Below are 13110 nucleotides of genomic sequence, written 5' to 3'. Positions count from 1 at the left end.
GAGGAGGAAGAAGAATAATCAGAAGCGGAACTCTGACTGTTTCCAAGGAGACCACCAATACTACGGTCAGTACTGAGGGGTAAGTCAGCTAACGTTTGAGTAAAATAACATTATTTAGATGTTAACACACAATACAACATATTGTGCGCTTGACATCAGTTCGCTGTGGCTCTGCGAGGAGTCTGTAGTGCCCTGAACGGCAACCTGGCCCACAGGAGAACAGACCGGAGGTTTAACGTTAAGCTAACGCTAATGGCTACCTAGCTAAAAAGCGTCAATACCGTGCACACTGAAACAAGCTAAATACAAACACACATTTCTTTAACTCATTTAGTGTTCAGGGTAGTTAGGACATTACACTGTTGCAAATGCCATTTTATAATATAGTGGAAAGTTACGCTGTTAAATAATGTAGGTTATCGTTAGCTAACTTGGATGTCGATAACGGTTATAATGTACACAGGTGTTTGGATGCACATGCTTAGTTTGATCTGAACGATATATGAAGTCATGTGAATATTACATTTTGTCTATGTGAGTGGAGCTTTGGTGTCGTCATATAACGTTATCTCGGTGTGATGTAATGGTGTGGGAAAAACATACCTTTCTTATGGCAGACATGTTGACTTGTTCTACCAGGAAGAACACAGGTGGGACCGGCCTACCTAAATAGAGCACTGTCCTAATGCATGTGATCTATCACACCTGTGCCTTTTTCTGCTGTCACGGGACAAAATAATATATCTGTATACTAACTACTAACATACAATACACTGTGTTTTATGCTCAAAATAATTTTAGAAAACCTCACAATATTGGGTTTTTAATACAGCATCACAAACTATGCACTCAAGAATTAGCTACCAAAATCAATAAATACCTCAATGATAAAGTGTAAACATAGATTTAACTTTTTTTGGAGTGTTATGCGATTCTAATCTGACTTTTCTCTTGTTTCAGTCGAACACTGTCAAGATGTCGTTTTTATTTGACTGGATCTACAGGGGGTTTAGTAATGTTTTACAGTTCTTAGGTAAGTGCTGTCTGCAGTTTTGCAAACGTTTACAATTGGTGCTAAAGTGCAAAGTACAGTAAGGGCCTGATTAATATAACCCTAAATCATAAACCAATGTTATCTATAACCATGAGACTTTCTTTCTAAAATGCTGCTTTCAGGGTAGTGTTGAATTTCATTGCTTACATTTGTGGGTCATTTCTTCCAGGTCTGTACAAAAAGTCTGGGAAGCTGGTTTTCCTGGGCCTGGACAATGCTGGCAAAACAACGCTCCTACACATGTTGAAAGATGACCGGCTTGGCCAACACGTGCCAACCCTGCATCCAAGTAAGGAGACATTCAGATAGTAGTGAGCCATGTGACAATGTTGTATAATGAGTCTTACTGTAATTTACAGCCATTTTGTTCTCACTGTAACAATCACTGTAATAAAATCTTTCTCTCCTTTTTTTTAAAGCTTCTGAAGAGCTGTCAATTGGTGGGATGACATTTACTACATTTGATCTAGGCGGACATGTACAAGGTGAGATCTTCATACACTTGATCACAAAATATAGAAATAGTACTATTTTACCTCTCCAATAGATTTTGGTGGAATATAACATCAATCCATAAAGCTGGTGGTTTTCTGATTGTCATTTAAGATTCATTTTAGAATTAGTTTGTATAGGTTGTTATTGTTAGTCCCAGCTCTTGACTATATTAATGTGAGGTAGTGGAAATATCAAATAATACAAGTTATTGTCAGTTAAAGACCATAAGATTACTGAGTCTTTTAATCAATTGCCTCCTTGTTGCCTTAACTATCAATAATCTGTACGGCCATCAGAAACAGTTGGGAGTAAACAGAAGCAAGTTGACCAATCACAGTTCTCATGGCTGCCACAGGGTGTCTCTGGAGCCCCTGCAGCTCTCACATGTGATATTTTGAGGGTTTCAAAGCAGCTCTGATGGAATAACTGAACCTAAAATAAAGCGTACTGAGGTTGAACCAGTGCTGCAGAGAACGTACATACAAAAAATGATGTACTTACCTATTAGATTATGATATTGATGAATACATTATTTTACGCGGTTAATCACTCTTTCTGATATGTTACAGTAAAATTATAAACCAATAGTTTCCTTGTATCGTAGTCAAGATAGAAATATATAAAAATCCTAAAAAAGACCTTCTGTGTGTGTTCATTTACTTAAAGCTATTCACTTTATAACCCTCATACACTCATTTATAAAGATTGTGTCACTTTAACATGGTACACAGAGGCAATACAAGGACACAGCTCAATTCCACCGGTTTATAATGAAATTGCTGCATCACAAGCTGTGGAGGGCATTCACTCACATATTCAATTGCTGCGAGGAGAGCTATTTCACAAACAGTTTTCCCTTTGCTGACAGCTCGAAGAGTGTGGAAGAACTACCTGCCGGCTGTGAATGGAGTCGTCTTTCTTGTCGACTGTGCGGATCACGACAGGCTCTCAGAATCGAAGACTGAGCTTGATGTGAGATTTTAACTTCACAAGCTGTGTTCCACCGGACTGCCTGCTAAGTGTTCACTGACGTTGATTGTGCTGCTCTCTTTTCTCCAGGCTCTTCTCGGAGACGAAACCATCGCCAGTGCTCCAGTGTTGGTGCTGGGGAACAAAATCGACCGCCCTGAAGCCATCAGTGAGGGAGCACTGAGAGGGGCTTTTGCTCTTGATGGTCAGGTTACTGGAAAGGTAGGCATGTGTCATAGATTTTAATTCACAGAAATCCTAGGATCTCTCTGTGTCCTGATGGGCGTCTTCCTCCTTTATGTGTGTCTCCACAGGGAAGTGTCTCTATGAAGGAGCTGAACGCGCGGCCCCTGGAGATTTTCATGTGCAGTGTGTTGAAGAGACAAGGCTACGGGGAAGGTTTCAGATGGTTATCACAGTACATCGACTGACACTGAAGCTTACCCAGGAGGGATTTTCTTGACACATTTTTTTTTCACAAAGCACGACAAAGACTTTGTGTCTTTGCCAGTGTCAATCAGACCACATCCCAAACTTAGATCATGTTAAAAGCGTATTCTTTATAATACTTTATTCAGGATTTAAAGGTTTCTATGCAAAAACTTTTAAAAGTGGCTCACGGTGAATTGTCCCACCTGTGTTGTTATTAATGTGAGTTGTCGAACTCTACGGCATGTTAATTAGGTTACATCCAGCAGACATACATTATGCAAGACTGTAGATACAGACACATTAGTGTTGCATTATTTAATGAGGAATAGACCAACAGATCTAATGGTATGTAATAGGAAGGGATTGGTATTAAGTGCTCAGTGGTGATTGAGTTTGGTAGATTAATGCTCATCTGCTATCAGATTAAAGATGGTTGTGTTTAGAATCTGAAATACATAACTAAATAAAGCAGAAGAGTCGTTTTAGGATGTTTCAACTAATGATATGCAGCCACTGCCTTCAAAGCACATAGCCAAAGATGTATGCTAATAACTTTGGGATAAGCAGGGAGAGAGATTGGATTTCAACAACAGATATCTTCCCCGCTGAGCACTGAGCCAAAATAACATCAAATCCCCCAAAAGCGGAAGAGACAGCCCATGCCACAAATAAAGGCAAGGATGATGAATAAACAGAGTCAAACTGAACAGCTCACTGATGAGCGTGCTGTGAAAATGTGCCTCTCACTTTCACTGTCTCGATGGAAATAGCTCGTTTATTTTTTGCATCTTTTCCTAAACGTGTTGACCCAGAGGGACGCTACATGTTGAAGGCAGCTAATTTGAAATGTGTTAGTCGGACTGAGATAAGTCTTCATTATCTTTGACTCGAAGATAAAACGTTCACACCGAGCTTTTATGACATTCCGTGGCTCCCCTTGCTTTAATATATGATTAAGTCTGTCATGACATTGCTTTAAAAATGTCTGGAAGCAATAAAGTAGAATGATTAAGTGTACTGTCGCAGAGACAATCTTACTCCTCCTGTATTTGAGAGTAGGAAAGTTATTCTGAGCCCATTAATTGTAACGATATATTATTATTTTGTATTAATTCCTTTTAATCCACAGCCTGAGCAGTTTGTCTGCATGTAATCAGCATGTAGGCGGTTCAGCAGTGCTGCAGGTAATGTACTTTTTGACTATCTGAAAAGATATGAGAGTGCATTTGCTAACGTGCTAAATTAATATTCTTATTCTGGATGCTTGAGTCTTTGTAAACATGCATACACCTTTACAACACCCTGTGTAAATGTGTATCCACATGAAAAGCTGGAAATGGATTATGTGGAACAAACGTTTGATTCGCATTAACCGTTTCCTGCATCATGTTTACAGAGTAACGTTTGGAATGATCTGCTTATTTATTTATGCAGGGATGTTTGTGACCATGATAATAAGAACAACTTTTTTTGTTTACAGGGAGTCTTTAATGTGTATAGAATGCATGTAAACAAACAGCTTTCCCTTTGAACAGTGTTCTGTACCCGTTGCTATACTCCTGTAAATGATGTATAATACAGATGTAAATGTTTGTACAGTAGCTGCATATTAGCCGCCACTAACAAAGCACTGGATTTATTTATAGCAGATTAATTAAAAATTATATTTGCTGCAATTATCTGTGCAAATAGTTTGAATGACATAATGCATACATGCATATATAGTGAGGAGTTGTTTACATGTTGTAATAAAACAGACCTTGTTTTGGACTCATGTGTCATGCCATGTGTCATTTTGTATTATAACCTCAATTAAACCCCTGTGGTTAAGATATGTGTATTTTCATTTAAAGGTCCCCTATTATTATATTTTTCAACAATATATTATAGGTCTCAGGTTTATACAAAACATGTCTCTGAGGTGTTTGGCTCAAAAATACCAAACAGATCATTGCAGCATCCCATAAACCCCTCTGTTTCAGCCCTGTTTCAAAAGTGCTTGTGTCTGTAGCTTTAAATGCTAATGAGCTGCTGCTGGCCACGCCCCTCTGCCAAGTGATTGGTTTGAAAAACACAGAAAATGTTGCTTTAGGAGGAGATTCAGGTGATAAAGTGGGCGGGTGTTACCTTGGTTGGTTATTGCTTTGGTTGCACAAGCCAACAAATACATTCTGACATCACAAAGGGGCCAAAGTGACAAAAAGAGAGAATATTTTTTCCTGAAACGTTCCCTATCTCTCTACACAGAGGGGACACATGTTTATGTATAAAAGACATGAAAAAGTGGATTATGCATAATAGCTGACCTTTAAGTTCCACCTTATAGTCACTCTTTAGCGCTAACACTTTGTCACAGAGACTATAAAGATAATTAATCCGTTTCACCTTTTCATGCTTAATCTGTCACGGAATGCATTTAATTAGGTTTTTCTTTTGACTAAAATGTCATCGTGTAAACAAATCTCTCCAAAGGACAACATAAACACAGAATAATTATGTTGGTATATTGGTTAAAATAGCAAGAAAAACTAAAACATTTGATAGATACTGATACATTCCAGTTCTATGTTACTGATACATGCTTTTTCACGTTGACATTAAAGTACAAAAAATATGTTAACATTGACTGTGATTAAACGTTAAATACATATTTAAAGTCAAAGTCAGGATGGTTCTTCAGTAATGTTGGAGTATTTTTGGCTAAAATGTTACTTTCATTCTTAGTCATTGATGCTTTTATCTCCGGGCTTGATTATAATTTGTTTTATTGCAATATCAACCAACAGCAGTTATCACAGAGGGCTGCTTCCAGGCTTTCAACACCCTCCAAGAAGTGACCTCATTACTCAAAGTCCCTGCTGTCCTTTACTGGCTTTCTGTCAGTGTAGAAATTACTTTTAGGCTCTTACTGCTGGAAATATCCCCAGGACTTTTACTGTGACTGTACGATTGCACTTAGGTCAACTGGCACATATCCATGCTTTGCAGATTTGATCATCCACATGCCCTCTGACAGTGTTGTCTTTCACATCGTGGTCATTACGTGGGATGCTTTCTGGCAGCCGCTCTGCTGTAATTTGTTCTTCTAGCATGAGGTGGCAGCTGAGCTCCAGAGTATCTCCAGCAAATACCTCCATCTGCTTGTTAAAGAGTCAACTGAGAGGAAGCTGCAACTTCTTCTTGTTTTTATTCCACTGCAGGTTTCATGATTGTACATGATGTAATGATCCTTATTGAATACTTGGGTAATCATATTTAATAGCAGGCTGTAATTGGACTTAGCTGTGAGAAGCTTCAGTATGTATTGCTTCACACACCAGGCTGGAGACCCAAAGGTCGTAAGGAAGTAGTTTTGTTCTCCAAAATAATCATAATTACACAACTAGCTTGGGATTTATAGGCATGGCTGTGGGAGCGTTACTGAAAATGGAATCAGTTTTAGCACCCTAGCTGAATTTGAGTGGATCTGCTGAGGTGTCAACGTAATTTCTCTCCGGGTGATAATAGTAGGAACAGATCGAGGTCAACATACATTTTGGCTCCAGTGCCTTTATTAGTAAAGTGCTCAGCCTAGAAGTACATTCTTATTTACTAACATGCAATACTAAAAACAACCAAATGTCTGGTCTATCAATAGCATGAATGAAGACATGACAACAATATTCTCATAGAAAAAAAAGTACAATGTGAATTCAAGTATACACACATAACTTCAAGTAATGCACAATTTTTTTTATATAATTATATATATATATATAAACACAAAATACAGTTTTGTCAAGTTGCAAACTCATAATAAACATAGTTGTGGCACATTCTTTGACATGACTTCAGCAACTAGTGGTTTCAACTGTAGGTGCAGTTTGGGCCATTTAAGTACATTCTACAGGTTCTCAATAAAAGTCAACCAACTTGAAATGTAGGTCCTGTGTAGGTGAGCGTATCCGCTTACATCCTAAAGCATGTACGTTTTAAAAACTGCTATGAGCTATGGAGCATCTTTATCACAAATGGAAACCATAGTAACCGTAAACCCTCTAAGCTCGCTTCACAGATCATTTCCAATGGACTAATATACAGAATCAGTCTGGACATACATCATCACATTGCATTAAACGGCTTTAACGGAATAGTTTGACATTTTGGGAAATATGCTTTTATACGATCTATTTAGAGAGAGATGAAAAGATCAATACAACTCTGTCTGGACACTCATCCACAACCAGGAAACACCAGCTGCAATAATGATTGGCCTCTTAAGGGCAGCCGAAACAAATGAACACAACAGTGACGTTTGATTCAAAGACTGAACCGAGGAGAAAGTGATAACCTGGCTCTGTCTTAATCAAATGTGCTTGCCAGCAACTCTTAATCTCCATTATTAACTTTGATTTATCTTGTTTGTTTAATCCGTACATAAACTGTAAAAACAATATACATTTGTATATTCACAATGTAGTTATTGTATGAAATAAACCACTGAGATAAAAGATTAGTGGGCTTTAGAAGTTTTGGCTGGTCTGTTTTGTTGTTGTGTTAAAATTAGGTAACCGTTTCCCTCTATTTCCAGTCTTTATGCTAAGCTAATCTTAGCATCTCATTGCTTTAACTTCAAATACAGGATGCTAGCGAGGCAAGAAGTTTTCCTAAAACTCTCGACAAGAAAGCAAACAAGCATTCCCCCAAAATGTCAGTCTTATCCTTTAAAGTCTGATCTCTAGTTGTTCTAGTGGGACGGCAGCTCTAATAATCAAGCAGTTGTTCACACATTACAAAATGACTGGTAATCTCTATGCATAGATGGCGGTCGGACAGAGAGGGTTTCTGATGCGTTTTAACTACCTATGGTGCAGGAGTCAGTGGGTCCTGCTTTGAAGGACGGCAACACAAAATGCTATGTTGCTCAAAAAAACAGAGACAAGAGAATGAAGCAATTACACATATCTAAGACAAAAACTGGTCATCGTCTCATCCCTGGACCTGCCGAGCACCACATATCCCCCCGGGATGAAACACAACTCCATGCCTCCCCTCGTCCAATCCCAAAATCTTTATCTGTGAGGAGAGAGCCGTCCCTGCAGAGTTTCAGGCCAGCGGCGGTGACTCGGCTCTCTGCGTGGGGTCACACAGTTCTACCAGATGTATCCTCCGTCGTCAGCCTCGCCCTCCTCCTCTTCCTCCTCCTCTTCTGCCTCCTCTCCGGTGTCGTCTGCCTCCTTCTCCTCTTCATCCTCCCATCCCACTCCACTTCCAAAATCTCCAGAATATCCTGCCACTTCATCTGTAAAATGATTAATACATGAGGAATAACTTTGTATTTTCTGCTAACAACATTTCTTCTGGAGCTGAAAAATGAAGCCAAACTGGAAGCTGGCTCAAAAGTGAGTCAATTCCTATACCCCCATGTTAAAAACGCAACTTTACAGCAGAATAAAAAAAGACAGTTTTGGTTTTTTAGCCTTTAGCTATCTTCCCTCTTTCTTTCTTACAGGTGGTATAATAAAAAAAAAATTGCTTTTCCAACAATAAAGCAGGGGAAATTGTTCTAGTAAAAAAAAAAAAATGCAAGTATGAACCTTAAAATGTGCCTTATACTGTATGTAACCTTTAAAAAAGGAATACCTAAAACACAATACATTGCATTGGAAACAAGATTAAATCTCACAGCACTTCTAACTAAATATTCATGTTTTTAAGAAAATACAACCGCAGGGTCTCAATAACAGACAGAACATAACTTTGAGAATAGGAGACGTCATGCTGGTTACACTGTGAAAATATCTGTTTGCCTAATCCCCCCTCTCTCTTACCACAGTCTGGGTTGCCATGGATTCTGGTGCCCATCATCTCTCCACCATGCTGGTCCACACACCAGCACTCCCCTCGGCTCTGGTCACACTGCACTTTCCTGTAGTAGCCGTCCTCGTCGCAGCTGGGAATGTACATCCCTACACACACACACACGCACACACGCACACACGCACATACACGCACACCTTGCTGTTAAATATTTATACTCTCAGCTTACAAAGCTGCCTCATGCTGGTGCTTGAGATGAGCCAGCATAAACTAGAATGCCAGCACGCCTTAGTGAACCTGTGATAAAACCATCAGTCAGGGTAGATATTTGGGAGAGAATACCGGGGAGACAGAGGAAGCGTCCCTGTTTGTTTTACACAGGCATGCATATGCTGCTGGATGTGATTTCATTCAGCTTGTTGGTGTTTCCTTATGCTGCAAGAGTGGCGTGTGAAAATGTCGTGACAGCCTCGCTGACAGAGCGCCACTGTTCCAGCCTCCCTCAGGAGACTCTTGTCAAACCCAAAGAGAAGTTCTCTAACAAGCTCCCTCCACTACCGTGAAAACTAGAAGAAACACCAGCACTGAGACGAGTGGGCCTTGGGGATGGAGGAATATATATCTCTGGTTTTCAGGCTGAATAGTGAACACAGATGTGTGGCATGCTGGGTAGATACAGGTTTCTCAGAGAGCCAAACGGGAGTTAGCCTCGCTCTTCCCTAAAGCCGGCGCTGCCCTCTAATCCCCCCCCCCCGGCCTGATTAGGACCTAATCCGGGCGTGCGCTTGTGATCTATTAAATGAGCCTCCTCCAGCTTCTCGCTTGCTGCTCCAGGCCGTGTTACGTAAACACAAAGACATGGAGCGAGTGCGGGGGCACACGCCGGCATGATGTTGCACTTTAAGGCTAACACTATGGCATTGTGTGGCTTTGAAGGGATCTGACGCGAGTCCAAAAGGTGTTCCTACGCAAATGCGCTGTGTAACAATGAAATACATTTTGATCTTGCAGTGTTAAATTGATAGATGAAAAACTTACCAGGCTTCTTCTTCGCCGCCTCCTGCACTTGGATCCTCTCCAGCTCTGCGAGGCACGGCGGCTCTGTGAGAATTGAACACAAGAAAGTGATGACAGGCCATCACATAAACTGCTATCCCCAAACTTTATCTCAGTCAATGCTCTTTATAATTGCAGTTTTTTTTTGTTGCCTGTATTGATTTGTTTAAGAAGTCTTATATTTCATTCCCTCTGAGCCTGATCGATCGCGGGGAGCTTTGGTGAAAGAACATATGATGTAGCCAGAGAATGACAGGGAAACTAGCTGAACCTCAAGAAGAGAGATACAAATAGAAACTGAGAGACACTATACATTGACCCACAAGGCGATAAATCTTGCCCAGTATTTGTACATTCTCACAGCATTTTTATTGTGTTTGCAGAAAACTCACACTCATATCTCCGAGACTTGTTAAAGTGTAATCATTTCTATACATGTAGCGCGACGTACTGTTCCAAATCATTATCATAAAGCCATTATCACTTAATGGTTTATAAATACAACCAGCAAGTAATGAAAAATGGATTAGGCAGTCAGTGTAATCTATTGCATGCAGGTTAAATGCCTGATCAATAGAGAGGTCCGTGTGCAAATGAGGTTACTGCCGGAGATATCCTGCATTTGTTCAGTAAAGGTCAAGCGGTGCAGATGCTGCACATTCGCCAGCTGAAAAAGCCCTGTGAGTGCAGGTATTATCCAGAGACGCCTCACAATTTCACATTTTCACAGCATGAACTGCGCATGAAATGTCAGGGACAGGGCTTCAAAAGCAAGCTTTAATTTCTAAGAGAAGGTTCAAAAGAACACCATGTTTTTTTAGATTAATTCTATGATAATTTTGCCTGACATTTCTTTAAACCCAGCTCACCATGTAACCCATGCTTTCAGCTTCTATACAGCTAACACATGTAACACGCTTTTCCTTTAATACTTCTAAAGAGAGAAATATCTTATTTGTGAAGATATACCATTGAATCAAACCAGAATCTTTACAACCATGTAGAATACGTTTAGATCTGAGCGTATTATTTCATGAAAGGTCACAAAGTACTAGTACAGAGGTTGAACATAACATCTCCAAAACCCAGTCAGATGATTGGTCAAACCTGATGCTGAACACTGGCTCATCTCAAGCACCAGCATGAGGCAGCTTTGTGAGCTGAGAGTATAAATATTTAACAACAAGGCGTGTGTGTGTGTGTGTGTGTGTGTGCGCGCCTGCCTCTTCAAATCACATCCAATCAGCTGAATTTGCCACAGGTGGGATCAAATCAAGGTGTAATAACATTTTGAAGACAATCAGGGGAAATTAGAGGCACCTGAGCTAGATTTCCAAAGGGTCTGAATAATCATATCAATGTGATATTTCTCTTTCTGCTTCTACACTGTCGTCATGGGGATTTGAGAGCAGGTAGATGAAGGATCAAATTGAATTAAAGACTGCAACATGACAAAAGGCGAAAGATTTAGACCTTGATTAACCTAATTTTTATGGACTTTTTGTTTCCAATCTTTAATAAAATAATAAACAAAAAAACTATCTAACAATAATACATAGGCCTACTTCACGCTCTTTCAAATATATACACAGACTAGGCGGTTGGGGGATAAATAAATAATAGAAATCTAAATTAAATAGGTAAAAAAAATAAGATGACATGGAAAGAAAAGGGTTATGATTCAGTAATGGCCTTGGGGAGTTTGTGTTCAAACTAAAATTAATAAAATACTTTCTGAGTGCACTGCAGTTGCTTCCGTGTGCCGCTTCATGCAGAGAGGAAAAACAACACTTTCTGTTGAACCAAAAAATCAATTTCCAGGGAAACAAGAAGGGGGTTGATTGAAAGGAACAGCGTGCCTGATGTGAACTAAATGATGCTTTGTTATTGGACTTCTGTGCCGATCAGGGACTGACTGTCCACAGGGAACACCGTGTTCAGGCACAGTTATAAAACCAGAAGATCAATGACGGACGGAACAAGAGCTGTGAGACTTTCTGGCCCAGGGGAGAGACAATACGATGGGACTATGTGCGTTCAGTGAGGCTGCAAAGAAGGACTTTACGTTTTGAGAAGGATTCTGGCAGACTTTCAGATGACTCAGATAAAGGAGGACTTGCCCAGCAGGAGGGAAGAGCTGCTGATCGTGTCTGGGAATAATGTCAGACCTTGATATGCGCAGGTGGAAAATAGACAGAATGGATAGCATACGTTTGTAGACACTGCCGAAGGTTGAAGAGAAAACCTTTGAAGATGTTGCTTCGGCCTAAAAAAAAAAATCCTGCTTTGTTCTAATAGCCTGTCAGAATAAAGAAATAATTCAACATTTTGGCAAATAGTTTCTTTCTTGCAGAGAGGAGTTTGATAAAAGATTGATCACACATTCACATCTGAGTGATAAATATGGAGGCATAAGAGATAGGGGGGAAACAGCTCACTTGCTCCCTTGTTTAAGCCTCCAACAACAATAAATGTAAAATGGCAGCTTGTGTGTTAAGGAGAAGTAAAGTGCTGAAACTATTTTGAAGTTGTACTTTTGAATTTCAAACAAAACAGCTCCTTCAATACTGCTTCCAGGCTTTATGCTAAGCAAACAGCATCCTGATTCTAGCCTTATACTTAGTTCTCTCTGGTGTCGAGCTTCAAGAGGAATATACTCGTTTGTTTATCCCCTTTCACAGCAGCAATTGCAGGTGATCATTGCATCCTCTCTATTTCCCTGTGATATAACCTTGCTATTCTTTCACCCAACCCAAAAAGACTGTGGGGAGATCCCTGCACTTACTTTCTCTCCAGAAGCAGAGGCACCACTCCGCCGTAGAGACCTTCCCATCCTTGTAGCTGTCGCAGGAGTTGAAGAAGGGTCGGATGCAGACCTCGTATTTGTCCAGGTTAATAGCGGCCAGCTCAGCCTGGTCCAGATACAAGTCGCTGTTGGTGTCCAGCCTGGAGAACATCCAGCCAATGGAGTCCTTGCAACTGGCCACAAGGCTCTTATCCAGCACTGTAAGAAACCATTTTCCAAGCTTTTTAAACAGGTCCCCAACTATACTGTTTTTCGTCAATATATTATAGGTCTCAGATATATACAAAACATGTCTCTGAAGTGTTTGGCTCCAAATATCAAACAGATTATGCATTGCAGCATCCCATAAACCCCTCTGTTTCAGCCCTGTTTCAAAAGTGCTGATTCTCTGTCTGTTAATTTAGTTAGAAATAAGGAGCCCCTCCCCATGCCCCTCTGAGAGATATCTGGTTAAAAAGAACACAATGGTGCTCTAGGAGGATATTCAGGTGATAAGGGG

General features: G+C 40.1%; 2 protein-coding genes across 3 annotated transcripts in view; one reads left to right on the top strand and one right to left on the bottom strand.

Moving 5' to 3' along the window:
• Nucleotides 1-4720, top strand: sar1aa (secretion associated, Ras related GTPase 1Aa). 2 transcript variants are annotated; one of them, XM_010780877.1, is made up of 7 exons: nt 1-79; nt 961-1033; nt 1224-1343; nt 1474-1539; nt 2418-2521; nt 2609-2740; nt 2833-4720. In XM_010780877.1, the coding sequence occupies exons 2-7, from the start codon at nt 976-978 to the stop codon at nt 2947-2949; spliced, it is 597 nt and encodes a 198-aa protein (XP_010779179.1). In that variant the 5' UTR covers nt 1-79; nt 961-975; the 3' UTR covers nt 2950-4720. The 2 variants fall into 2 exon arrangements, with proteins under 2 accessions (XP_010779179.1, XP_010779180.1); XM_010780878.1 differs by having other exon boundaries at nt 3-65.
• A 1753-nt stretch (nt 4721-6473) lies between these two features.
• LOC104953848 (SPARC (osteonectin), cwcv and kazal like domains proteoglycan 2) overlaps nt 6474-13110 on the bottom strand; it is a 41148-nt gene continuing 34511 nt past the window's right edge. The window contains exons 8-11 of the mRNA XM_010780875.1: nt 12591-12809; nt 9788-9850; nt 8761-8898; nt 6474-8231 (exon numbers count right to left, since the gene is read on the bottom strand). Coding sequence (XP_010779177.1) covers nt 8083-8231; nt 8761-8898; nt 9788-9850; nt 12591-12809 — 569 coding nt within the window. The 3' untranslated portion in view covers nt 6474-8082. The remainder of the gene's footprint in view (nt 8232-8760; nt 8899-9787; nt 9851-12590; nt 12810-13110) is intronic.

This window comes from Notothenia coriiceps, unplaced genomic scaffold (assembly GCF_000735185.1).
Source record: "Notothenia coriiceps isolate Sejong01 unplaced genomic scaffold, NC01 NC01_scaffold00022213, whole genome shotgun sequence".
Classification (NCBI taxonomy): Eukaryota; Metazoa; Chordata; class Actinopteri; order Perciformes; family Nototheniidae; genus Notothenia; species Notothenia coriiceps.
This window is presented reverse-complemented; position numbering and strand designations above follow the sequence as displayed.